This window comes from Melopsittacus undulatus, chromosome 12 (assembly GCF_012275295.1).
Source record: "Melopsittacus undulatus isolate bMelUnd1 chromosome 12, bMelUnd1.mat.Z, whole genome shotgun sequence".
NCBI lineage: Eukaryota > Metazoa > Chordata > Aves > Psittaciformes > Psittaculidae > Melopsittacus > Melopsittacus undulatus.
The window spans coordinates 7,034,419-7,062,225 of NC_047538.1; the positions used below are offsets into that span (position 1 = coordinate 7,034,419).

At 49.6% G+C, this 27,807-nt stretch overlaps 1 protein-coding gene and 1 long non-coding RNA gene across 9 annotated transcripts in view; one reads left to right on the forward strand and one right to left on the reverse strand.

Annotated features, from left to right (window-relative positions):
• The first annotated feature begins 64 nt into the window (after nucleotides 1-64).
• Nucleotides 65-5,817, forward strand: LOC117436846 (uncharacterized). Its single transcript, XR_004550170.1, has 4 exons — nucleotides 65-265; nucleotides 693-827; nucleotides 2,932-3,021; nucleotides 3,351-5,817. It is a non-coding gene; the product is annotated as an uncharacterized lncRNA (long non-coding RNA).
• ACAP3 (ArfGAP with coiled-coil, ankyrin repeat and PH domains 3) overlaps nucleotides 2,441-27,807 on the reverse strand; it is a 74,374-nt gene continuing 49,007 nt past the window's right edge. Inside the window, exons 11-26 of one of the 8 annotated variants that reach the window (XM_034068248.1) lie at nucleotides 20,833-20,951; nucleotides 18,781-18,832; nucleotides 18,218-18,318; nucleotides 18,027-18,138; nucleotides 17,271-17,479; nucleotides 16,923-16,992; nucleotides 16,695-16,789; nucleotides 16,109-16,323; nucleotides 15,420-15,524; nucleotides 14,935-15,036; nucleotides 12,263-12,355; nucleotides 11,890-12,110; nucleotides 11,632-11,741; nucleotides 11,189-11,299; nucleotides 11,024-11,085; nucleotides 2,441-2,599 (exon numbers count right to left, since the gene is read on the reverse strand). In XM_034068248.1, coding sequence (XP_033924139.1) covers nucleotides 2,493-2,599; nucleotides 11,024-11,085; nucleotides 11,189-11,299; nucleotides 11,632-11,741; nucleotides 11,890-12,110; nucleotides 12,263-12,355; nucleotides 14,935-15,036; nucleotides 15,420-15,524; nucleotides 16,109-16,323; nucleotides 16,695-16,789; nucleotides 16,923-16,992; nucleotides 17,271-17,479; nucleotides 18,027-18,138; nucleotides 18,218-18,318; nucleotides 18,781-18,832; nucleotides 20,833-20,951 — 1,884 coding nt within the window. In that variant the 3' untranslated portion in view covers nucleotides 2,441-2,492. Of the gene's footprint in view, nucleotides 2,600-7,052; nucleotides 11,086-11,188; nucleotides 11,300-11,631; nucleotides 11,742-11,889; nucleotides 12,111-12,262; nucleotides 12,365-14,934; nucleotides 15,037-15,419; nucleotides 15,525-16,108; nucleotides 16,324-16,694; nucleotides 16,790-16,922; nucleotides 16,993-17,270; nucleotides 17,480-18,026; nucleotides 18,139-18,217; nucleotides 18,319-18,780; nucleotides 18,833-20,832; nucleotides 20,952-27,807 lie in introns of those variants that run through there. The other 7 variants (XM_031044327.2, XM_031044326.2, XM_031044328.2 and 4 more) reach the window with 7 other exon arrangements.

Consider the following 27,807-nt stretch of genomic DNA (forward strand, 5'->3'; position numbering starts at 1 on the left):
TTACCTACAGAAGCCTCAATGCACAGGGTCAAATCATGGGAAGAGGTTTGGTTCCAGACACACAGGTGAGATCCCCACAGCCTCCAGTGTGCTGCTGACCCCTGGATGCTTTTAAAGTCTCACTTTTTTGCTTCATTTGCTCAATTATTTCTGTTTTCATTCACAAGGAGAATCTACAGAGACATGGAGCAAACCCAGAGGAAAGGGGCTGTAAACCACCAGCCAAGTGACAGTGAACAGGGACACGTGGGCTCCATTGCAGTGGGTGAGTCCATTTCCCACTGCTTAGCTTCCATCTGGGAGAGGGGCAGCTACTACAGCAGCTTTCCATAAGGGAACAGCAGCTGGAGCAGGGTGCTGGTGCTCTGGATTTATACCTTTGCTGGGTGATTCAGGCTATGACTCCCATTTGTTCCTCTGTGCTCCACACTGGCAATGCACAGCTCAGATGGAAGGGGCTCTAAAGGGGTCAGTATTGCAGGGATGATACCACAAGCACTAAGGCCTGACCCCAGGGAAGGATGTGTAGGGCTGATTTCTCAGCTCCAGCGGGGCTCAGGAATGTTCTGGGATACAGAGGCAGCTGCTAAGCTGAAGATGAGCCCACATCCTCAGAGAAGGTTGCTCTAAGCTACCTTCAGACTGGGCACTTCTTACTTATGCTTAGAAACCATTATTTCATTCTACTACAGGTGGCACAAGCTGGTGTGAAGCAGATTTCCTCCATAGTGCAAAAAGCCTTCACTGTGTGTACATCCTGCTGTGAGGCTCCATGGAGCATCACTCTGGGTCCCTGTGTCTGTGACTGCCTGTGGAGCTGTGTTCTGGTAAGGAAGGGGTTTGGAGTCTGTCTCTTAGGGGAAACACGTTGTCAGAAGGACTGGGATGCTGAGGTGCCCCATTGCTGGAGTGTTTTGTTAATAGCATTAATGAAATCAGAGTGTCTGAATCAGATAAAGGCAACCAGGAGAGTTCAACTCATATCTCTTTGGGGGAAAGTTCATTTCCTTCCCCTTTGCAAGCCATCAACCTGTGCCAGATAGATTCATATTTAAACCTTTGCCTATTAAAGTGCTTTACTGGCTTGTGAGCATCTAGAACCAGAAAGACTGCACCATCACCTGCACATGGAGAGCTCCAGAATGGGAATCCACCCTTGCTTTGCCACCTAAACCCCCCTTTGTGCACTGCCCCTCTGTTGAGGCATCCCAGCTCCCAAAGAGTTCAGAAATGGGCATTTCACAATCCCTGTCTTTATTCTCTGTTCATAGACACTGTTTGTGTGGGAGCTTTTCACTCCCCCTCTTCAAAGCAATACATTCCTTCTGCCATAGGATATATTACATATCTTAATTTATATAGATCATTCTGACAATGCACTTTCTTATGTCATGGTGCCTATACCTGTATAGTCCACACACAACCTCTTACTAGTTTTGGTACATACAACACTAAAAATGACAATAATACTGAAAGCTGTGCCTTAGGGAAGAGTACAACTCTCCCAACAGAGACACAACCAGCAGGAGATGGGGAGGGAAAGAGCCAGGTTCTGGTCTCATATTGCTTGGGAAGTGTGCATGGAATCAGTATTTCCTGGTCCCTGATAAACCAAATGGCTCCGAGCACTCAGTGTGGAGCTATCCTAAGAGGAGAGATCCACAGTGAAGTGGGTTTGTGGAGGTCTGGGACCCCACAGCAGCTCAGCTGTGTCCTGTGTGGCCTCTCTCCTCCGAGGGGATGGGATGATGGCGTGAGGAGAGCATCCTGCCCCTGGGAACTCCTGGTTCTGGCTGGGATCGAGTGTCCAGCTCCAGGGACACAGCCACAGTGTGGGACATTCACTTCTCAGTTGCAGAGCACTTCAGACCTGGTCTCCTCTGCACAGTCAATGCTCAGGACCTGTGCTTCATTTGGAGGGGATAAATGATTTATGGTCAATGGTTCCTGCTGCTGCTGCAGTACCACAAACCCCAGTGTCTGCATCCACCCAGGGCGGGGAGGTTTTCCCAGGAGCAGCAATGCAGAAAGGGCATAGAGAGCTCAAAGATCACCTGAACTCAGTCTGAGTCAGGTACTGCGAGGCTGGGACCTAACCCTGCACTCTGAATCCATCCCTGTTCTGGAATTACCCCTGCAAGGTCTGACATTGTCCTGGTCAGGACACAAAAGCAGACACCAGGGAGAACACAGGCTCCTGGGAGGAGCGTGTGTGAGCAGAGAACTGCTTTCCTCAGGAGCTGAGCTCCCATGTTCTGCAGCTCAGAGTGTGAGCTTCTGGCAGGGCTCAGCAGAGGGGGGGATGGATGGATGATGGATGGATGGAGGGATGGATGGAGGAATGACGGATGGATGGATGGATAGATGCATGGATGGATGATGGATGGATGGATACATGTATGGATGGATACATGGATGGATGGATGAATGATGGATGGATGAACGGATGGATGGATACATGGATGGATGGATGAATGGATGGATGGATGGGGTTATGTGCATGAGTGGCTGAAATGCAGGCTCCTCCTTTTGAGCTTCTCAGGGTTGTTTGAAGCCATGTAAGAGAACTCCCGGAAGATGTCCAGGTACGTGGCATCTCCTGCAAAGACACACAGGAAGAGGCATTAATCCCCTTACTTCTGCTTTGCTTTTCCATCTGCTAACAACAACAGGATTATCCATGAGCTTGAGCTATGCAAACTGCTCCCAGGCCTCTGCCTTCACAGTCAGATTGGGGATAATTCCTCCCTTTTAATAACCATAGTTCTTCTTTTCCAAAGCCCAAGAGACAGCAGAGAGACTGGGAAGAGAGCTGAGTGCTCTGGAAGGCAAAGGTCACTCCTTGTGCTTTATGAAACCAGTTTGCTGGAGCCAGTGCGCAGCCAGGAACAGAGATAAGGGCATTTACTCCTTGTCTGGGTTCTCTTCCAGGAGCCAGATTACCCAGAGCTTGCGGTGGCAGGTACAGCATCAGTCCACCTGCACTGGAACAAAACAACAACCTGCTGAGGGCACTATCAGGTAATAACAGCTCTTGGTGCTGGGTGACTCAAGGCCTGTCCAAACCACAAGTGAAGGCAAAGAGTTCAGGTGTCCCAGCAGAGGTTCTTGATAGGATCTCCCTCGGTGCAGGGATGGGTTCAGGTTTATGCTGCAATTCTAGAGATAATTGTGCACCTGCATCCCATTAGTGACTGTTCTGTGTTTGCTGCTTGATGTTCTAGGGCAGTTTGTGCCATGGACTAAGCTGCTGGGCTCATTTTTACCTGGTGATGCACCCACGTAGCTGCAGGGGAGAAGTGGGAAGGTCACAGGTATTCACTGACAGCCACCTTTGGTCTCACACACAGAGCTCCTGTGCCCCTTGTTTGACAGAAGACAAGTGCTGGAGAGTCACTGGAGGGTAGATCCAGAGCTGCAGAGCTCCAGGCACATCCCTATCCGTGTTGGTGCAGTGCTGAGGGTAACACACCAACTTGGTTCCACAGAGCCAACTTGAACAGGATCCAGTGTGACCGTGGTGCCTCTTCCACCCCAGCTCATGGGATGAGAGAATTGTCCCTTTGCAGTCTGTGAAGTGTCCAGCCCAAAGACTCTAAGTACCAGCCCTCAGCACTACCCAGTGTGCATGGCAAAGGCTCATAGCATGACCCTCAGCATCAGGCAGGCTTCGATCAGGAGCTGCTGTTCCAGGTACACCAATGCTCAGGCAATGTCAGGTTTTGTGCCTGCCACAAACCCACCTTGACCTACCTGTGAGCTCCTGATACAGTCACTTGAGCCTCTCCTCAACAGTGGGGCTGAGCCCATCCCCACTGCCCCCCAGTGCTGCCCTGTGCCTACAGACACGTCCTGATGCTACAGCGAGACCTGGACAACCACCATCCCATCCCTCCTCCCACTCTGCCTTCTCTGGGTGCATCACACAGCTTCCCAGCATTCCCACCTGCTCCCTACCTTCTTTCCCTATAGAAAATCTCCTTTTCTAGGAGAGACAGAACCCCAGCGCACCCACATACCCTTGTACACACAGCAAAGAGGTGACTACTGTGAGGACAACACTCAGCTCCCCAGGCTTTCTTTAGGATGAGTCTCAAGTTGTTAAGCTCACCCAGCAGTAGCAGGTAGGCAAGCACTGAATGGGCTGATGGAGAGACCCAGGAACAGCCAGTACTTCCCTTCTTTGGTGTCCCAGACTGGGGAAGACACCTGAGCATTTAATCCTCATTAACTACACAGAGTCTTGGGGATCTGGGTGCCTGCAGTCCCATTTCAGCCTCCAATGTGTTTATCCTTGTGAGGTTTGGGGACACCACACTCTGCTTTAAGACAGGAAACAGGAGCCAAGCAGGAGGCAGCAGCAGGGTGAGGAGCAAACCACATGGCCCCCAAGCTCTGTGTTTATAAATGCACTGTATGACCATGCAGCTCTCCTATTAATGCCTTAAATGACTGCAGTACTCCTGATATCCATGGATCCTTCCTCTTTAACTCCTTCACTGAGCTCACAAGCCTACCTGGACGCATTAACTGGGATGTGTTTGTCCCTCCGAGAGAAAGGAGAGGTTATTCCACAGTCCTGGTTTCCTACCTTTGTTTTCCATGCCAGATATGACAGAAATCAGGAGGCCAGGCCAGGCTTTTCTTCTTCTTTTATTTCTCTGCCATAGACACACAGTGTGAGAGAAACCAAGGGGAAGGATTGCACTGAGATACGTGGGGAAGGGTGTCCATGTGCAGAAGCTTCCGTGTCTCCTGTTACAGGACTGCTCATCACATACCAAGCCCTGACTGATGCAGGTGCTCTGAAGAAACAGGAATGGGTGGGTTGGGGCAGGGGAGCTTCTCACCTTTACCCCAGCCTTATCCCACAGCATCCTGAAATCCCAGCGCCACAAAAGAGCATCCCAGAACCCCAAAGTTAAATGCAGAGCATTATGTGCCATTCTGCTCTATGCACTGCCCTGAAACTCAAGCAGAGAAGGAAAACAGGTTAAAAGGGGCTCGGTTGCCAGATGCAGTTAATGCAGGCAGCAAGGTAAGAAACCCCACACGAACAAATGAAGCCCAAGAAGGAGGAGGGAAGGAGTTTCGCTAGCTGTTTATTCAGTGTTTCAAGAGACAAGAGCAGGGAAGGGGGAAAAGAAGGCAGACAGCACAGCAACAGGTTTAAAATAGTACAAAGATAATCACATAGAGAGGATCTGGTTCCGTAGTTACAGTCAGCACAGGCTGAAAGGGGGGATTAAAAAACCTGGTACAAAGTGGGACTGAAAGCAGGCAAGTGAAGGGGGTTAATAGGTTACAGCGTATTTACAGCCCAGCAGCCAGTGTGCAACAACCCCACGGGGCAGCTTCCAGTGCCTAAAGAGAGAACTTCCTCCTCTCTGTGCTGTTTCAATAGGAAGGGTTGGGATTTGTGGCCAGGAGGAGGCTTTCTCATCCCAAAGGCTCTCACCTACGTAACCCTATGGGAAGAAAGACTCACTCTACCGTGATTCAGAAGCCACAGGTCTCACAGGGTGGATTCTTCACCCTGGGAATCCACACTAACATCCATGTGCTGTTAGAGAGGGACACAATGGATTCAAGTCACCATGCAGAGGCTCTGACTTCCCACTGGGACAGCCCTGGGGTTAAAGTAACCCCAGCCCCAGCTCCCCACAAGGCTGAGGAGGACCCAGCAGCTTGATATGAATCCCATTCCTAGGGAAACAGCACTTGATCTCCTGGAATCCCAAAGGAAAACCTTGTTTCTTCAGAGCTCCCACTCCTGCTCAGCCCCTTCTCCATGGAACAGCATCACCCGCATGAGCACTCACACAGACCCAATGCTTGAACAGCACTGTTTAATCCTGTCAGCCTCTTCTGTCTTTGGTTGGAAGCAGTCATGAGAGGTGGTTCAGGGACAGTCAAGCAGCTCAGCATCACCAGCAGCTCAGCACCACCAGCAGCTCAGCACCACCAGCAGCTCAGCACCACCAGCAGCTCAGAACCACCAGCAGCTCAGCACAAGACCCTTGGCTGCGTTGTGGCCACTGGACAATAAGTAAATCAGTGCATCCCTTGAGGAGGTCCTGCTTTTCCTGTTGCATAAGGAATGGCCAACGTGGCTGGTCTGAGATGTTTCCTTGTCTCCTTCATGCTGAGCACGGCCTCAGCTCCTTAAATCCTTCTCTTTAAAGACAAATTCTGTCAATTCCCTGTTTTCCCTCTGGACTGCTCAAAGGAATTCCTCATTGCTGAGACCACCTCAGATGCAACAGCATGAACATAACCTGAGGCTTCCCTGGGCCATGTGTGGAGCTGCAATGTGGCATCAACTCCACTTCCCAACAACCTGAACTCATCCCATTTGGAATCAGAGACATGGCAGACCCCAAAGATCCAACCCCAGACTGCCTGTCCAGGCACTTGGTTGTGCAGGGTTTGGGTCGAGTCAAACAAAAGCTGGGGCAGGGATGGAGCTGCTCAGCCTGATCCCCAGAACTCAGAAGGTGACAGAATGAGGCTGAGGTGATGGTTTGGGTCCCTTTGTGTTTGGCAATGCCTGGCACGTTGCTTTCTAGCCAAAGGCAGCTCCCCCCATGTTAACTGTGGTTGCAACCACGGCGGATGGGTAACACAGGAAGGATGCAAAGAGAGAGGTTTGGCTTTGATGCCTCCAAGGAGGCTGCACAACACAAAGCCTGAAGGCACAAAGGAAGGGGTTTGATCCCCACCTTCCCTGGAGCCTGCTTGGCCTTCTCTTTGCTTGACAAGAAACAGCCCCACTCTCCCCTCCAAGCCTCCATGCACACACACATGGATCCATGCCCCCGACCCAAGGAACACAGAGAACATGGAGCAGTGCCTTTTCCTGCAGAACCTGCTTGCTTTAGGAGCTGCAGGCTGGGGGACAGCGACGGTGACATTCCCGTTCCCATCCTGATGTGTGGAATGGGGAGAGGACAGGAAAGGGGGCAGGAAAGGGAAGGAATTGGGTGTGTGAGGGGGGGAAAGGGAGGTTTTGAAGGGTGTTCCCTAAGAAGGCTACAAAAGAACTCCTGACATTAAATCCAGACCAACTGTATTGGAGGAAATTGCACTAATCCTCTGGGCACAGCGAGAATAAATTAAACACTCAACAAACAAGTTCACTGCTTAAAAAAGACAGCACAAAACCCATAACAAAAAGAACATAACCCCCCCCCCAATACTGTATGTAGGAAAAGTGCACAAAGTTGCTTTATACATTGAGTCTAAATAAAGTACCAATACAAGTTAAATAGAGAAATTGTCTTGCAAGACACTGCTTTCTGCATCCGTATTTACATCGCCTTTGACTTCGTGTACTTCAGCAGTGAGGCAGAGCTTCAGTGGAGCCAACGGGACAGGACCTGTGTCTTGTTCCCCTGAGCCCCTGTGAAATCAAATGACCCAACGTGGAAGCCACAGCTCCGGTTTGCACTGGCTCACAGCAAGGATCAGTGGTTCCTAACTCCTGAAAAGCTGGAAAACCAATGGGGGTGGTTGGAAGATGCTGCAGGTGGGGAAGCAGCCACAGGTGGGCAGTGACTGGGCTGGGATTCAGGAGCACAGCAGGACCATGGCAGTGGTGAAACGTCCACTTGTGAGCTCACTGAGGTACCCTGAAAGGTGCCAGCTCTGATTCAGTGCCCCAGGAAAGGGCACAGCTTGAGGGGATGTCAGCACTGGCAAAGCCTCAAGTGGGGCAGGTCAGTGTGAAATGGGATGGGGTTAACAAAGAGAATTCATGACACAGAATCCCTAACCCAGGAAGCACAGTGAGCTCTTGGCTGGATGCTGGTTCCTGTGCTGAGCACTAAGATCTGGATGCTGCAGGGTGATCTGCAAGACCTCAGCCTAAGCATAGCACAGTCCCATGCTTCAGGGCTTCGCTGTATTGCTGCAGGCTCAGCACCACATCCCATCCTGCTGGACAACAGGCTCCAGCACCAGCTGAGCTCTGCACAGAGCAGTGCAGGATGTTTCACACCAGTGATGATCTGTGACCTGCCAGACTTGCTCCTGATGCAACCCAGACTGAGAGCAACACCAGCTGCAAGGTGAGCTCCACTGGTAAGGGAGGGATGTCAATGGGGCAATGCAGGTGAAGGCATCACCATTTGGATTTAGGGTGAAGTGGACCAGGAAGAAGACAAAGCCCAATGCAAAGGACCAAGAGATGAAGCTCCAGGAGAACACAAAGTGGTGACCTTTGTAATGCTGCACAAGGAACGCCAGCTGTACCTCACATGGGTATCAGGAAGGAAGATTTAACCCAGGGGCTATGAAACACCAACTGAAGGAGACCACGCAGCAGCACTGCAGCAACAGCTACGCACAGTGCACATCTGCCTGCATCTGGTATCACACAGCTGGATGCCTGGGGCCAGACCCTTCACTCAGTGATCATGGACTGGTTTGGGTTGAAGAGACCTTAAAGCTCATCCAGTTCCAACCCCTGCCACAGGCAGGGACCTCTTCCACTGGAGCAGCTGCTCCAAGCCCCTGTGTCCAACCTGGCCTTGAGCACTGCCAGGGATGGTGACAGAGCCACTTGTGGGAGCTACAATGAGGAGATGGTTCCTGTTCCTCTGAACCACAGATTTCTACATCCTGCATCCCCCTGAAGCTGAACTGTGTTTTATGCACACTGCTCCATCCCACAAGCACCCATCCTGAGCCCCTCCTGATGGTGCCACAGCTGAACAGAACATGAATATCACCAAGTGACCTGCCCTCTGCCAACCAGGGGCACATCCCACAGCTCCTACTCCAGAGTTCAGAGGGAGCATTGCCTGGCAGAGGCTACGGGACAGTTTCAGACCAGAAAGGAACCCCAGGACAGAAAGAAGGAGCTGAAGGAGAAAATGCCATGAAAAGCCAATGATGAAAAGGCCAAAGGGGCCAAGCTCATTGGTTTTTGTTTTCCAGGATGGATGGAAGCAGACTGATTGTTCTTCATGGAAGCACAAAGGCCCTGGGGCAGCTTTTGCACTGCCAGGACCTGCAGCAGCTCCAGCACAGTCACCAGGAGCATTTCAGATTCACAACTGGGACCGAGCTCAGCACTTGGTGCTCAGCACTGTGCATCCCAAAGGGAACAAGCAGGAGAAAGCTGGATTTCAAGCCCCAGCCTGAACAGATGGAAAGCTGTGGTCTGGCTGCAGCAGAGCTTGTGACAGCACTTCCCTAAGGAAGCAGGGATTCTCCCTTGAACTGAGAGAACTTCCTACCAGAGACTAAAGTGGAGTTCATTGCTCCACTTCTAGATGTGAGCACGGACACTGGTGCTGTTGGTTCAGTCTGAGGGCAGCATCTTGAGGGAGGAGCTGCTTCAGGATGTGAGGACACACGATGTCAATAGAACAGAGCTGTGAAGGTCTGTAAGGGGAGCAGCACAACAGCAGCCAGAAGAAAATCAAGGACTCAGACATGTATTGGGTGAAAGATACTCTGATTGTGCACCAGTGCTGATGGACTGCAGGAGGATGGGGAATCCTGTCTGGTATTCCTGCGTTCCTTGCTAGATCTTGATCCCCTCAAGATCCCAGCACTATCCATAAGGCACAACGGCCCAAGCCCAGAGCCCAAGCAGGTAAATACCAGTTGTGGAGTGACAGCCCTGAGCCCTGGGAAACTGATGTCAGCTGCAGCTGAGGGCACTCACAGAGGCTCTGACAAGGGCACCCAGAACCCCCAGCCAGAGGATACCTGCCAGTGGTACCTGTGCTCTGAGCCAGCACTCCATGGCTGCAGCATCCCTGCAGAGCCACTGTAGCATGATCCCATCACGCAGACCATAAACACAGCAACAAAGTGCTCCAAGTCAAACCACATTCCCCCACTCCAGCAAGGAATAACCCAAGGAAAGAAAACGAAGAAGTTTCTGCCGGGCATTGGAACTGGGGAAGTCAAAAGCCCCTGGGCCAGCTGCTGAGATGCCCATCTCACACGCGTCAGCATGCGGGGGAGAGCACACAGGGATGGATACATGCAGGTCTAAGTCTCCTTCACAGAGATGCTAAGTCAGAAACCTGAAGGGAGCAGGAAACAAACTGAACCAAAGTCCAATTGCATCGTGCAGCCGCTCGTTCAGGCAGTGGGAGTTGGACGTGGCTTCTCTTCCCTGACAGAAAGCCCATCGCCAGCGACAAGCTTCTCCCAGCCTCAACAGATTAGCATTGCTGCTTCCATAATGCTATATGCAGGTTGCACCTTGGCCTTGGAAGCAGGTGAGCTATGGCTTTGACCAGCTAACCACCACGGGCAAAACAAGGGGAGCGTGGCTGGTATAGTCCTGAGAGCAACCGAGGTGAGGAGCCATCGCTCTCAATCCTACCCCTTCCATTGTGCCTTCTGGAGCAAATCTCTCTCTGCCCCTCCAAACGGCCTGGTCCTGACTTCGAGGTCATCTTTAGCTTTGCAAGCTGCTGCAGCAGTCTCATGGGTGAGCAGGCTGCTGGTCATGCTGCCAGGCAGAGGGCTCCAGGTCAGAATCCCTCCCAGACCATTCAGAGATAGATTCCACACCACTCAGTGCATGGAAACCAAGCTGAAGCAGAGAGAGGTCTGATTGCATCGTTGGTGGGCTCCTCCTGGTGATTGAGGGTTTCCTTTTCTTGTCTTCTTTTTAAATGCTAAACTCACCTCCCATACTTTCCACACACTCAAGTTCACGTGCCATGGTCTGTGGTTATGCCCTAGGAGTCTCCTATACAAAAATCAACCATCCAGTAGTCAAGCATGAGAACTTAACGCTAACAGGAAAGATCCCTTTTCCTTCCTGCGTGCATCTCAACCTATAAGTGCAGGCATCAAAAACAGACCAATCTGCAAGAAACACCAAGATACCAAGGATGGGGCTTCTTAGGGCTTCTACAAGTTCAGCCCAACTTCAAGACAGCGAAGGGGAGGTGGGGGAGTTGTCACTAACACTCATCTATATTAAGGCTGATGAACTCCTGTATACACTTCCTGTACTGCAGCTCAGTAGGGCTGTTGCTGGGATATTGACCTGGTTGTCCAAAGGGCCCCTCTGCTTCTCGCATTTCCTCATTCATCCGAGCCAAACGCAGCCTAGAGAGAAAGCACAAGGGAGAGGGGTTGGTTATCCCTCCCCATGGCTATGTACAGGCAGTGTTCCTCTGCACGTGCACTGCTAAGTCCTGGCTACACTTACAAGGTGACTATGTCTGCATTGGCTGCTTGAACTGCAATGCTCAGCGGGTCCTGCCCATCGCCATCCACCGCGTGCTGGTTTGCTCCGCGCTTGAGGAACAAGCAGACCTGACTGTACAAGGGAAAGAAAAGACCATCAGAGCACAATTCCAGCTCCCCCACACACACACTGATGTAGGCATTTGTCCTTCTCTAGGCAGAGACAGCTTCACTTCTATTGGTTTAATTCAGGACATGCTGCACTGGCATGGAGAAAGGAATGGGTATACAGGAGCCCAATTACCCCTGTCCATCAACAGGGAGACAAATACCCTTCAAGATAACCAAAAGGGCATGTTTTGTAATAACCAATTCACCAAACCCCAGCTCCTCTGCCCACCTCACCCCATGACTCCCAGTACCTCAGTCCAAGGGTGATGGAGCACATCACAGCAAAGAACTTACCCAGTGTGTCCCAGGTATGTGGCATGGTGCAAGGGAGCTCGGCCTCGGCTATCTCTTTGGTTAACATCTGCCCCATTCTGCAGCAGGAATTCACAGGCTATCAAGGAGCCCTGGCAAGAGAAAGGGGGATTTCTAACCTAATTCAGCCAGCAGTACTGAGAGGATAGAGGAGCATGTACCAGGCTCTAAGCTGGCCATGGTCAGTGCACTCTGAACTAGCATCAAGGCCTCCCATCCCCAGCCACTAGTACAACGTACCCCCATCACAGCCTGAATCAGAGGAGTTTTGTTCTCATCTTCATCATTCACCCAGTTGATCTCAGCCCCATTTGCAAGTGCTTCTGCCATGAGAGGCAGGTTTCGGGCTTGTGCTGCCTTGTACATCAACAAGCCAGGATGCAGCTCCCTCAGGTCCTCCAGATCTGATGCTTCTTGCTCAATCTCTGCTTCACCACTCGACTCCTCTGACACCTCACACTCTGAGAAGAGTAAAGCATAGAAAGGGATGATCCAATAGCTTCATATGTCCAGTTTCTTCTGCTCCCTGTTGTTCTTGGCACCAGAGAGCCCTGACCATCCATCCTGCTTTAGCACTAGCTGCCTCCCCACACCAGTGGCCTGTGACACCCACCTTCCTCTGTCACGCTGTCCACCACAGAGCCAAACACCAGGATGTCCGTGCTGCCATCTGTGCTCCCCCCAAGTCCACTGTCACTGCTCAGACCTGCAGGGCCAACAGAAGACAAACCAAGCCCATTTTAATACCCTGGCATTCCAGTACCAGGCACAGCTGAGACCACAGGGGAACAGGGCTGCGCAGAACGTCACACACACACTGCACCGGGCACTGCAGCGAGGGAGAGGGGGACTGCTATCCCATTTAGCCCCACTCAATAACACTGCCCAAGGAAAAATGGCAAAGCCTTATGGTGTCCATGTCCCCACGCTGCCCTTCATGCAGGGATGCTCCAACATTGCCATGGCACTTTGGACTGCTGAGGACAGCCCTTGCTGCAGTCCATGAGGGACCCTGTGACGTAGACTGGAGCAGAGCAGCAGCAGAGACAGCTTTGCAGCAACTTATGCAGTGTCAGAAGCAAACAGACATCCCTCTGCTTTTACCATTGGGAATCTCAGTTTCTACTCTATCCATGCTCTCCCTGGAGCTTTGCAGTTGTCACTTGCCAATGCATTGGCAAGTGACAGATTACTGACCCCGTCTGGGGCAAACATCATCAACACTGTGTATCTCAAGGCCAGACTCCTAAAGCATTGTCCATTGGCTCATTCACCTTCACAGACATCCCCTGCTGTTCCCTACAGTGCTTCCCACCTTCCCTGCATACCTGGTGAATGTTACAAAGACAAGAAACAGAGTCAGGAACAGATGAAGTGATTTGCCCAAGGACACCCAATGTGTCAGTGGCAGAGAAACTTTGTGCCTTTCCAGCCTGCACTCAGAAGCAGTCAAGAAAATGACAGGAAGGCAGGAATTGCTCCTGTGGGAGCACGGATGGCACCTCTCCTGTGTCCCAGGGGGTGCCTGGACCTCTTGGGAGCTCCATCTGGATTCAGTTTCTTCCTGCTTTTAACTTCCCAATGATTGTAAGGGCTGAGGGTGTCTGTTCTCCCACAGCTCAAAAGGTTAAGTCCCCCTGATCTACTCCAAGACCTACCCTCAACCCCTTGTGATTAGGGATTAAAACAAGCTGACAAAGTTCCTAAAGTATGAGCTGAGTACTCTTTGCAAAGGGGAAATAGCAGGGAAGGCTGCAAGAACTCAGGATGTGAGCCTTGAAAACCACAGCAGAACAAGACACCTTAACCTTAAAGGTTGGCTGTTGAAATCTTCAAGCAGCTACTGCTAGGAGCCAGATAAAGAATATCATCTAAATCACTGGTCCTGACATTCTGGCTCACAAGTAGTCCTTCAGCACTGCTCAACAGCCAGAGGAGACAATGAAGCTACAACAGGGCAGGTTTGAAGTGGCACCCATTGGATTTGCTGTCAGGAAAATCACTGCTGGGTGTTGCAGAAAGGAAGCACGGTGCTTGGTGAGATGGTGCTCTCCGTTGTCAGGACAATAAAGAGTGACTGCAACAAGTCTACAGCTACATCCAAGCAAGAAAGGAGGATCTGGCTCCCATCACACAAACAATACATCAGATTCCCAGCTCTGTTCCCACTGAATCAGTGACAAATTCCCATTTCCTTCTACAAGGCTGTGGAGCAACTCTGAGGTCTTACATCCCTCAAGCACTGCTTCTGTTGACCAATAACCCTAAATTCCTTGGGACTGGAAGAGCCCGTAAGGCACTGCTTCAGACAGGCACTGAAGCATCATCTTCTTGATTCCCAGAGATAACCCCTGCTTGCAGGAAACCCTCTCATTTTCTGCTGTGCTGACTCAGGACCCTAAGTATTTCTCAGAAGCTCATACAATAACAAGCACTGAGCAGGTAGGGAAGAAGTTACCACTCCTCAGCTAAGTATGCTAATGGGCTACAGGGCTGCTCTGTGAAGATGTGGGGCATGTGAAGTAAGCACTTCTCACTTCCTATTTGCCATGAGATCCCATCTGCAGTGGGCTGGATCCTTTATCTCATCTGAGGGACAGCTGATCATTTAAGATGTAGGAACTCGACTGCTGAGTCAAGGAAGGTCTTTCTCCAAGTGAGACCCCACCTGGAGTACTCTGAACAGTTCTGGTGGCCCCAGCACAAGGACATGGAACTGTTGGACATGGAGTGAGTCCAGAGGAGGCCATGAGGATGATCAGGGCCTGGAGCACCTCCCCTATGAGAGGCTGAGAACATTGGGCCTGTTCAGCCTTGAGAAGAGAAGCTGCACGAAGGCCTGAGAGCAGCTTCCAGTGTCTGAAGTGGGCCACAGGGAGGCTGGAGAGGGACTCTTCATCAGGGACTGTAATGACAGGACAAGGGGTGATGGATTTAGACTTAAATGGGGGAGACTTAGGTTAGATGTAAGGAAGAACTTCCCTGTGACTGATGAGGCCCTGGCACAGGTTGCCCAGACAAGCTGTGGCTGCCCCATCTGGAACTGGATGATCTTAAGGTCTTTTCCAACCCAAACCAGTCTATTCAGGAAACCCTAAGAAGCTTTTCTGCCTTTCAAAAGCCTGCCAGGCTGTCTTTCCCACAAGAGACTGACAATTCCATGATTCCATGTACGGGTTCCAACCATTTGGCTGGAAGAAAACACAAAACTGCTCCTGACGCTTGGTTTGGAACAGTCAAATTTGGGTGTCTCTTTTGCTGCTAGCTGCCAGAGCGTCACCTTACCTCCGTCCAGGAGGAACGGCGTACCGCTCCCACCGGGACCAATGCCACTGCCACTCCATGGGCCAGCTGCTAGCGGATGCTGCATAGAGATGTGGCTGGCACCTAGAGGAAGGTGGACGGAACATGAGGGGAGTTCATCGTCACAAACACAAGAAGAAAAACTGCCCAGAGGAGGACTTGTGAAAAAAAAAAGGAGGAAAAAATTAAAAGCCAAAATTAAAACCAGGAAAAAGAACAAAAAAAGCTGATGGAATGCAAAAGATGTTGGGAAAAAATCCCATCAGAATGCAAACACCAGGGACTGGCTGGGTATTAACAGAGCAATGGGTTGGAGTTTGTGTAACTGACTCCCCATCACTCCTCTCACATAGTTACCCTCTCTCCCGCGCGGCCGATGCCTTCCCTTAGGTCTGGTGCAATGCACGTGCCCTGGCAGAGCTGGAGGTGAAGCGAGCCAGGAGCAGGGGTACTTTCTTTGTACTTACTACGTGGGCCGGAGCCAGCACCGGTGTCAAAGTAGGAGAAGAGAGAGTCCAACTCATCAGGGCAGAAGAGGGAATCTCGGCGGAACTTCCTCTCCAGGGTAGCTGCTGTTTCACACACAGAGATATGAAATACACAGTTCATAACATGCACGTGAGAGCTCTGCAGCTGCCTTTACACAGGCTGAGCTTGCACATCCAGTGCAACTAGCACCACGCTCATGCCCACATACACCATCAAAGTACAACAAAGAGCTGACCACGGGTGATATGCTGCAGACCAAGTCATCCCAGAGCATCCTGAGCAGCCAGAATCCTTTAGAAGTATGGCCTCTCTTACAGACCAGGTAAAAGTCAAAAGGATTTGAAACTTATTACAAAGCAGGAAGCTGGGATACAAAAGCAAATGCACACAGCAGCGTATATATGGTCATATATGTATCACCCTATGCTAGATATCCTTAATCATCTCTTCCTTTAGCCACAAAACCCTCCTTAAACAGATGGAAAAGGGTAAGAAGTGGCTCTAAACACCCATGTCAACACAGTTGGTGCAACAGCATTTTCCTTCTGTCTCTGGCAGGCTTGCAGGTCCTAAAGGCAGGGCCCCACAGTGTTGTGAGGGCAGCTGTGTCCACACCTCCAGAGTGGTGGACAGGCCATGCTCTGCATGGGGAGAAGAGGGTTCCCACCTGAGGACAGCATGGCTGGTGATGCGTTGCCTGCCTCGTGGCGGTACTTCCTACGAGCTGTGGGTGCTTTGGTGGTGCTGTTGTTCCTCTGGCACTTCTTCACACACCAGCGCCGAGGCTTCCGCTCGTTCTCTGGGAGTGTCTCCCCATTTGGCAGCTTCTTGAGGAATTTCTTCTCCACGTACTTCACTTTGATCCAGGCTTCCTTGTCCTGCCTAAGAGGGGAGCAGGATAAAGCTGTGCACAGCAGCATCACTCAGCTGAAGCAAACCTAAATGCTCCATCCCTGGCAGTGTTCAAGGCCAGGTTGGACAGAGCCTTGGGTGACATGGTCTAGTGTGAGGTGTCCCTGCCCATGGTAGGGGGTTGGAACTGGATGATCTTAAGGTCCTTTCCAACTGTAACTATTCTGTGATCCTAAAGGCAACACGCATGCTTCAGTACATCTATTTGCATGGTCTCAGAGCAAGTGGAAACCCAGCAAGCCCTGCTTCCCAAGGATGTTTCAGTAGGTTGCTGGCTGGTCATGTCCCACTGACCTTTCTGAGAGTCAAGCTCAGGCTAGAAGCAGAGAGACTGGACTCACCTGGAGCTCCCTGATGTTGGCTTCTTAAGTCCCAGCTCTTCACACTGTGCCTCATAAATCTGGTTCATGGTGCTGTTCCCCAGCTCACACATCAGCTGCAATATAACAGGGAACAAATGAAATCCTCAGATGAGGAGCTACATTTCCTTTAGTCTAGCTTGCCACCGAGTAAGTCTCCCTCCATGTCCAACATTTCTCTATCTCTTGCTGTTAAAAGCCAACACTCACCTTCAGCAACTCAGGCTCCCAGGAGTCCAGTGTGAGAGATCGGACCTTGGAGCAGTGAACACCCAGGCTCCTATTTATCCAAAAGGAAGAAAACTGAAATGGTTACATGCCTCAAAACACAACTTCTCATGCATCATAAGATGAACAAGATCAATCCAGTACTTGTGTATTTATCTATGTAGATTTAGTTATAGCCAAGTTTTATGCATATGCATACACAGATGTGCATCACTTTTGGATCTATCGGTACCAACATTATGATCAGTTATAATTCAGGCTCCACTGTTCTCTCCAGGAGCTTGCAATCCATCCGTGCCTGGCAGCACACAGCACACATGCACACAGTACCTGTGGATACCAGAGCATTCGATGCACAGCAGAATGCCCAGGTTGATACTGGCCCAGCGAGGATCTGGCTGACCACAGTCACAGCACTGGTCATTCCCAGGGATGCTCTGCACTCTCTGCAGGATGGATTCTCCTTTCACACTGCGCTCCCGGGAGTCGGTAGCAGAATCAATGCTGCTGGTTGATGGGGAAGCAGTCCGGTCCAATCTCTGCAGGGAAAAAAGGGATCTAGGATTCTGCAGAGGACTCTGGAACAAACCAGAGCTTTGCATAGAAGAGGCACTGATAGGAAGCATTACCTGAAGAACAAACTAAGGCCAGACCAGGAAAGCAACAGGTAAAGCCTCATTAATGTCTATTATTATCCCAAGGCTGTGCTGCACCCCATCCCTGCTCTGGCAGCATGCAAACCCCTGCTGTCACTGTGCATCGCTTGCACTTGTCCCAGCTAGGGAGCAAGGTCTTCCCAGGGGAACATCATTCCCAGGGAAACATCAATCCACACTGATGGCAAGAAAGTGAAGACATCAGAACACCGATTTAAAGCCTTGCCTTTCCCCCAGCCCAGCTTTACAAGCTTGGCTTTGTTGGTGAATAATCGTTGCCTTTGAGTTCATACTGACATCAGCTCCCTTCCTTGAGGGCAGAAGTATTTCCCAACAGTCCACATAGACACACAGGACCTGCCACAGCCCAAAAGGCCACTATCAGGGTTCTGAGGTACAACTGTGGACCTTTCATGACCCTCTCACTCACTTCAATATAGTAGCTGTCAGGACTCTCCCGGTACGCAGAAGCGATGCTCGCTTGCACAGCCTGGATCCAGGCCTGACGCAGCTTCTCCGAGTCAGCCTGCAGCATGCAGCTCCTGAGAAGGAAGGAAATGAGTTGGGAAGAGAAAAAGGACAAGATTCCACCTCCTCAGCATAGATATCCCACAGACTTACTTGGTAGGTGAGACGACCTCAAAGCAAAACCTCCTCTCGATGTCTTCACATGGCTTGACAGTACAGAGCCGCAGGTCCTCCACCACGACTGTGAGGACATCCTGAAAGGGTGAGAAGAGGTGGCTTTGTTGTCTCCCTCAATCTGTGTAGGACACAATCAGGCCTCTCAGAAAACTCCTCCCCAAACCCTGGTGGCTTTAGCATACACTGAGTCCAGAAGAGCAGAGCCAGCCCAGCACTGGGTAACTCCAAGGCAATAGGAAGCAGTTATACAGAATCAAAGCATGGGACAACAGGCCTGAAGTGGCAGGCTTAGTGGGGACTTCAACTTCCTCTGCTGAACAGGGGTATTTAGGATGCCACATACACCATCTGCTGCCACTTCTCAGTACAGTCTAACTCTGGAGCACAATAATACCTGAATAGGCTTCCTGTCAACCTGATGCAATTCCCCTCTCCACTCCTTCCACTCCACTCCCCCACCATGGTTGGAAGTCCCCAGCAAGCAGGATACCAGACAAGTTGGCTAATCTGCCAGTGTCATCTGGGGCAGCCTCACTGACCTTTAGCTTTTTCTGGTACACCAGCTGACTGTTCTGTATGGAGAACCACCTCCTGGGGGAAGACAGACAGACAGACATCAGAATTGAACAGGACGAGTGGTTTGTTCTGGCAGAGCAGGTATCTCTCCATTTTAAGAGTGTGATTTATTTCAAGAAGCTGGAAAGTAACATCACAAGAAAAGTTCCCATTTCTCCAGTGCCCTCCCTCAGAGATCAAGGAAGGATTTGCAGCCTTAGGGAATGACTCCTGGCATCAGGATGCTACGATGGCAAGAAGGAAGGAAAGGCAGGGAGAAACAGAGGACAGTCCCATGTTACTGCCTATGATTTCTGGGGCAGCAGCCTGTGTCTGCACACTGGGGCAGGCAGTAAATCCTGTGCCTGTGGGACACACTGCAGTGGTTAGGGCATGCTTCCATATGTGCTCAGTGGGTACATTGACATTTCCTGTGGAAGCTGGTCAAACAATGCCAAAGCTCCCGTTTCCTCTACAGGCAGGTATGTGTGAAGGAAGTCTACCTTCTTAGGAGGAAACAAATCACCAGCTAGCAGCTTTCCACTAAAATACAAGTGACAGAAGGCCCATGAGATGCTGACAGCAGAGATAATTCTCTGGTGTCCTAACCCAAACCCCCAGGTCATTTCCTCATTCCAAGATACAGGCAATCTGGTCACCCTCATGGAGGGCAATGGAAGCCATCACCATCTCTAAGCTTTAGGAAGAAGGTACTGGAATACCTGAGCATAGAGAGTCAGAGGCTTGCAGCAGGATGTTATTTAGAGCATGTACTACATATTCCATTTGCAAATGAACTAGGTTCCCTGGGAAAATGAGAGGAGACAGGGTTCTCTTTGCTGAAATATTAAACAGATAAAAGACAACAAAAGGATTTGACACATCTGGGGAGAAATGGGAAACACAGGTGCTTGAGGCCACACCAGAACATGTATTTCTGCCTGGTGCTGGCTCCCAGCCCAATATCCCAAACTGTGGATTTTGCTGCTCTTTTTTCCTTCCCCCTCCCACTCACAGGAGGGGGAGGCACAAACAGTGAGTAGCTAAGTGACAGTGAGAAGGTGATGAGTAGGCTGCAGGAGCTGTGAATAGCTCAGATGCAGGCAGATATGGCTAAGAGTGGGTGGGTCTGAGGAAACAGAGATGGCTGTGGGGAGGCTACAGACTGTGTATGACTGGGATGTAGGAGGATACAGGGAGGAACCATTCCTCTCTATCACAAAAGTCAAGCACAGGTCTGGATATTAACCCACATACTCCGAATGTACCTCATAGCCAAGTAAAAGACCTCTTAATATTGTATCATCTCCCTGTTATGTGAGAGCAGGAAATGTAGGTCAAAAAGGCATTGATCTCATGCATTAGAAACTCAGGGGAAGGGCTTGAATCCTTTTGCACAGCCATGTATGAAACCCATTGACTCTCTCAAGGGAAGCTAAACACATAAATATCGACCGAGGCTAGAACATGAAATGTTTGCTTCCACTTCCCCAAGGTCTCTGGCAGCTGCAGACACTCCTGACAGGCAGCACATGGCATTCCCAATGACCTACCAGATGAAACAGTTTGAATTATTAAGAGCAGGGTCAGGGCTCTGAAAGCCATTTCCCAGCTCCCAGCAGCACAGTTGGTGTCTCCACTCTCACCTAGCTCCCTGTTTCAGAATAGACAGGTTTGATTCTTATGGCATGTTCTGCTGTGTTAGGGTAATTCTCTTAGCTGCTATAAATGCATAGTTTTCCTAGGGCAATACCTGAGCTGACTGTGCCTTATCTCCCCTGCATGGAACCTGGTCATTTTTCCATTGTAGAAAGCACTCCTGGGGTTTTAATTCCCTGGCATTTACAAAGATGCAGAACATGGGCTGGCTCGTTCCATGATGCAGCCTCAAGAGGAATATACAGCTTAGAATCTTTCCAGTGATAACAACAGTTATTCTGATGCCCCTAAAAGTGAAGTATGCTCCTTTGCAGGCAGTATTAATTGTGTTCAATAGTCTCAGGCCAAACATCAAATGAATATGAGCTATTACTCACCGATTCCATGTTTTGAAAGCATTGCTAGCTCTCTTGAAGAGGTAGCCTTCCATCACCACTCCATTTGGGGCATCAACATTGAACTCCACCTTCGAGTCATCATAGGAGAAGTCCTGCAAACAGAAAGACTGAGACTCTAACACAACAGCACTCTGCAGGACCAAGATGAGGATGAGCTTAGCAAAAAGATCAAGAAGAGAAAAGGATCTATGTAAAATCCTAAGGTTCAGGCAGAGCTGTCTGCCACACCATATCCCTATGCCTTAGTGGGCTGCAGCCATGAATAGCAGTCACGAGCTATTCTCATTCCAGTAAGCTTATGTGACCCTATTTTTTGCCTAAAGCAAATACATGCAGTATTTCTCTGCTCTGGTAGCTCATGAGTAGAAAGGCAGGTTGCTCATAATAGTGAGGGCTAAAAATTCCCAGTATTTGGGGCAGTTTGCAATGGAAAATACAGCAATAGAAGTGCTTTTCACTGGCTGAATTAGCAATTCTTCTGCCACTCCTCTGTTCTGCAAATGGCCAGGAACAGAACAAACCCCTTTTCACACAGGGAAAACAGGCATGGTGATTTCTGGAAGGAAGACTTATCAATTCCCTCTTCCTTAGCTATCATCATGTGCCATCTCCAATCTGTGCTCATTCAACTCTCTATGCTTTGCTACCAGTCAGAGCTGATTTGTCAGGTTTGGCACTGATTCATCAGCCAGATCTCATGGCTTCTGACAGCTGCTGAGCAAGACACAGAGCACAGAGAATAGCAGCTGCTCTCACAGAACACAGGATCCTGCTTCCTGGGCCATGGTCTGCCTCCTTCCCAGGGAAACTAGGTCAGGAAAGCCAAATGACTTTCCCCTCTAACCTGGGGAACTAAGGCACATTGTCTCTTTGCACACTGATCCCACTCCAGTGGTTCATTCCACCCACAGCTCCCTCTCTGTTGAGTGCAAATATTTCCCCCCATACTTTGTGGTCCAAAGACACAACAGTGCAGTGAGAGCAGCCCCATTAAGTGCCTTTCCTAGCTCAGCACAGAAGACCCCAGTGATGCTGTGTTGCTAAGCAACATGCACTTCACTCTCATTAAGATGAGTTATTTTCATGCTCAGAGATGCAAGCTTGCCTGGGAGGTGTCATAGTAAGAATAAAGCTGATACAGAAGGAGGAGATGTAATGGGACAGGACTGAGTCATTCCTTGGAAAGCCAGCAGGATGCCCAATTACACGCTAGAAACTGCTGTAAGGCACCCAATTAAGAGTTCTGCTCAGCCCTAAATCTCTTTGCTGGAAGAGGGTGAATCCCAGGGGGGTCCTCTTCTGCAGATGTCTTTCATGTACATACTGCAAACAGAGCCCAGAGGGAATTTTCCTCTAACTCATAGATATGTGAACGTGGGATTCTTATAGAGCTGCTCCAAAGCGACAATTCCATACATTTGATGAGAGATCTGTAATAAATAATGCAAACAGCCAAGAACCTGGGCCTTGCTGGAAAACACACAGCGAGTGTAGGGCAAAACCCTTCTTAAAATGACCTTCTTAAGCTGTGCCTTACTTTGTAAGAGGCAAAAATAAGGGGGGGGGGGAAATCTACATAAAAACACCTGACTTCCTCAGCTGTCCTTATCTGCTCAAGCAGTGTGATGGTAAGAAGGACAGATTGCTGATGAGTGCAGAGGAAACAGATGGGCCATATGCGTCACTAGAGTAAATCCACTACAAACCAGTGGAGTCAAGCCAGGTGTGAAGTTAACCTCATTGAGTCTGTATTGTATTACACCTCTACAAAGTAAATGGCTAAAGCAGAACACCTGAAGGCACACGGAGTTGTTCCTTGCCTTGGGAAGGACCCTAACCTGCACCAAGCCCAGTTTTAGGAAGAGAAAACCACCAAGCACGTGTAGAGCTAAGATGACAGAGAGGCATCGGGATGCTGGCCAAACCTAGAAACCCTGCTGGGAAGAAGGGCTTGTGTTCACATTACTTTGAAGCTATTTCTCTTCCTTGTTCCCTCATTAGCCAGGAAACATCCCCAGGCCAAACTCCGCTCCTGTGTTTGCTGGTGTAACTCCTGAGCAACTCCACTGCCCTCAACAGTGCTGAGGGGCAGTTGAGGGCACAGCACATAGACCAGTAAGCTGGATTTATAAAGTAGGTAGAAATCAAGGGAGAGATCCAAGGGATAAGGACCTGTCTGCCTCTTATCCCTGTGCCTTGTGGCAGTCTGATCCTCAGGGGCACTTTGTTTCATTACACTCTGCTTGGAATGACCCAAGGTCTTTGCTAATAAGTTACTGGGGGGGGGGGGGGGGGGAGTGAAAGAAATCCAGCAGTTATCCCCTTAATCAGAAGCATTTTTCCTTTCTGAGCCAGGCCAAGGCCAAAAGAGGCAGCTCAGGCAGTGGAAAGGGAAAATCACAGCAAGTGCAACTATGAAACTTCCAGGACACCAGGAAAAGCTTAAACTGTGGGTTTAAACACTGGATTCCTAAGCACATCTTCCTGCTGCAGACCATGCAGAGAACTTTCCTGTCAATGCTTGTGATGACAGGGACAGACTCCTGAAATGGATTAGGAACTGTGTGAGGAGATCATCTTGCCAATGGGGCTGAAGTGCCCACAGCAGGGTAGGAGAGGGCACACATATGCTTTGTCTTGTCCCCTCTTTTTCCATTTCCTGCCATACATGAGATTTAATGCAGGATTTTAATAAGCTGCCTTTTACTGAAGCCTTCCCATCACTGCAGTGTGCACAGAGTAGGCAAGTCAGCTCTACATGAGTTTGGACTGATTTAGGAAATCTGTATTTAGCACCTCATTGTCTCTGTAACAGGGAGAGTACTTGACATGGAAAGGTTGTCTAGGATTGGGAAGCGGATGGCTTTGGCTACAGCACCATTAGCAACAGCAGTGACATGTTGGATCACACACTGGTGTAATAAACGAGATGTCTTCCAGAATCAGAAACCAGACCTTTGCCATCATCTGCTTCCCTTCCAGTAGATCACAGCAACCTTGTCTCACTGTCCCCTTCCCTTCCCAGCCCTGTCACTCCAAGTTTACACACAGGGCTGCCTGGGAGCTGCTATTCTTCTGGACATGACCTCGCAGTGGTTTCAAGGGGAGCACGCCGAATGCTGCTGAGGCAACAATGAAGTAACACATTCCAAGAGACACATCCATTGGGATGTGGAAAAGGACATTAATGCGGATGCTTTCAACCCAGAAAATGGAAAGGAACAGTAAATAACCCTCAGGTTCAGAGAACAGATTTATTATGAAGAGAGAAGATGCCCCTCATCACCCTGGAATCCTGTTCTGAGTAAGGAGCACTGCCTGAGCACCACAGGAGGAGGAAGGTCTGGTTTATTAGTCCATTCCTATCCCAATCTGGGTGAGAATACACAGAACTCCTCTCTAAAATACCAAAACTTTCTTAAACCTCTTTAAAACACATCCACTACGGCAATGGCCCTACCTGAAAAGCCACAGCATCACTTGCTCAGTGTATCAGTTCAACATGGAAATAATGATACTGCCCTTTTCTGCACAATGTTCTCATTTCTACTGATAGAAAACACTATCAAAACTAGACAGTCCTGACCAGTGAATCAGTTCAGAGCAGGCAGGTTTAGATATCTGGATATAGAGAAATGTATCTTACTGCCAAACCTCCATGTTATTTTAGTTCCAGTCAATCCCATTTAGGATAAGCACAACACATGCAACACACACTGTTCCTCATAGAAGACAGGCTTTTATCCAAAATTGCCCACTTAAGTAACCAATGATGCTGAGTATTGAACAATATTAAGCACACTCTAACAGCATTAGGTATCCATCCATGCATTGAAAAGAACTTCTGGAGGTGAGTTAAAAACTGTATGTGACTAGTTTGACTATTTGATTCTAAAGAGAAAACTCAATTCTCTTCTCTTATATTCTTCTCTTATATGAATACATGACATACATTAAAGATGCTCACACCCCCCTCCCACACAAACACAGGGGCACGCACATTCTGTTCACTTCTGGTGCCTGAATGTATTTCAAGCTTTTCTCTGGCTATTTTTACCTCTGTGTATATACTGTGTAGCCCCCAAGACACTCAGAGGCAGATGGAATTTGGAGGAGGGCTCCACCACCTCCACTCCCATTCTGTGCAGGCAGCTTTCATCCATTCTGGCCAAATCCCATTTACAGACCTTTTGTTTCTTGAATTTCCTAATGCCAAATGATGCACAAAGATCCGTGCCTGGCCCCGGAGCTTTTCCAACCCACAACAAAACCAAACACATTTGCTCTCCTGCAGTAATAAAGCTTTCGGGTCAGCAAGCATGGTCCTACAGGCACAATCCTTGCTCCCCCAGGGAAAAGTGCCCTCTAAACTTCCTCCCCCAGGCAAGCCACCTCTGCAGCAGTCTCCTTACCAGGAGGTATTCAAGCCTGCCGAAGATCTTCATGATGCCAGCTCCAAGGGAGGTTGTGCTGCTCTCACCCAGAGAGCAGGGAGCAGCTCTGTGTGTCCTCTCTCTTCCCTCTCTAGAGCAGCATCTCTGCTAAGCACCGTGGGCTGGCAGGGAAGGAGGGATTTCTTTTTCAGCCCTTTCTCCTTTACCCCTCCTACTCCTTTTTGGGAAGCTGTAAGCTCTGCCACTGGCTCCTGTCAAAGCAAGGGGCACCAGGCAAAGGAAGTCCGCTCGCCCCTGGGGACCACCTGCCTGCCCCCTCCTGCCTCTATTCACTGGCAATCAGCTTAGAGCAAGGGCTGATTATCATACAGCTGCCACAGAGGCACAGAGGGAGCAGGAGAAGCCAGGCAACACAGAGCAAAGTTGACAGGAAGATGCTCACCGAATGCCTCCCTGACCTGAACAGAGCCAGGCTTGTCTGCCTTTAGCAGGGGCTGCTTCCCCCAGCTTCCTGGAGCAGAGCCACTCTTTGACCAGCAATTCCATCCCAGCTCCACAGAAATCAGGGGGCTGAAGTGCCATATGGCCCCTGGTTTGTTATCTACCAGCTGGACTAAATGAGGCAGAGAGCTCTGCCTTGGCACTGTATCCACCCCATGCAAAAGGGCAACAGAAGCACAATTGCTTCCTCACTACTCCACACCACAGAATAGGTGTGAGGTTGCAAAGGAGCTTTTATAGAGCCCTGTCCTCTTCCACTCTCAGTGTGGTGCAGTGGAAGGGTTCAGAATCTGCAAGGAAGGACAGGTTTAAATGTTATCTTTTCTCTACTCATTTCCCACTGGGAAAAACTGTGTTCCAGTGCTAAATGCTCCAGATTTTGTCTCCTAAGTTGTCCAGCCTACACCAGGTCCTGCATGTCTTTGTGCATCCATTTAAAGCAACTAAACCCACAGAAAAATATATAAGCTCATTACACGTGTGGTTTAAGACAGTTGAGTTTAACACACAAGAGAAATGTGGGAAGCTACAGGACTATTTCCTCAGCCTTTGCAGAAATGTCCTTGCACACAGACATCCCACACACAGGCTGAAGAAAGGCATCTTCATGCTGCAGATCCTCTCCCTTTGCACAACAGAAGAATTCATATTTAATGTAGCTCGTAAAAACTGAGGCTCTTGCTGATTTATTAGAACACTGTTGTATAAGTGAGCATTATTTCATATGAAGTGTGAGGCTGCAAATGGAGATCTTTCAGGTTTTGGAGCTGGGCAGCACTTAAAATGACAGCTTGAACTGACATCTGTCCTAGGAAACTGCCCCGAAGGTGGCAGATGTTCCATTAGGGAAGATGGGGAAAGACTAGCATAGGAAAAATGCACCAAAATGAGAGCATCGAAGGAAATAGTCAAGATTGATGTCGAGTTTTTCTTTCCTAGCAAATCTAATTGAAAGAGGAGTTAAATAAAATGCAACACACCCCCTGCCTTGTGAATTTGGTTCTTAGGGGGCTGCCTCCAGGCCTCACAAAGCTGCCCAAGGACAGTTTAACTCCCTGTCTTCAGAGTCTGCACTGCTCCCCCTCCCCAAGAACACTTCAAAAGGTTCTATGTTTAAACTGCATCCCCTCCTCTTCTGTCCTGCCTTAGCAGGCTGCCCAGGAAACCCCTGCGTTGAGGAAGAAAGGATATTTCTGCCACACTTTAATTAAGCACAACTAAACCTGCAAGAGACCAGAAGGTGTTCTGGGCTCAGCATGAAGACAGATTCAACTGTGTGTGAGATGCCCACCAGCTGCAGAGTGCCATGCTCCATTGCAAAGGGAGGAGCAACACTGACTCAAAGCAGCTCAAAAGCAGCCTAACATTTCCAGGCAGGAAGCTTTAATTCCTGAATTGCAGTAGGGATGTCCAGCTCTCCTCCAAGCTTATGCACACAGAGTCACAGCTCTATGCATATGAACCCTGATGAAGACTAATTGCTCTTTTCCCTCTTGGAGCCTGACCTCTTGCTTTATTCCCTGCTAGTCCAGTCAAAGCCACATAAAGAGATTTAGCTGATGCACTACACTAGAGAGATTTTCCATGTTCCCTTGAATGAAGTCATCATTCCAGCAGAGTCCCAGGGGAGCTGAGAGATCACAAATGGATTTACCCCTCCCTCGGAACACTTAACCTAAGGGGGCATTTGCACAGGCTGATTCACAGGGAATGTCTGTCATTAGCTTTCAAATCTGGTTACATTTCCATTTCATGGGCTATGACATTTTTGAGAGAGCATTAGAAAGAAAACAACAGCCACTTACACTCCTGCTGCTGACAGTTATTGATTCACACAAGTGCCTGACAGATACAGACTCATTAGTGGTTCCTGCTCAGAGCTTGGATCATGGACAGCTATTCCTCAGGGCTCTCCGAAATCCACTCTTACTGTGCCCACAGAGCATGAATGTGTATGTTGAAAGTCCATGAGCAGACTCTGCTATGAGTCTGTGCATCCAGTTCACTTCCCACCAGACCCATGGTCCTCAAAGGCTCCTTAGGTACCAAACATGCGTTA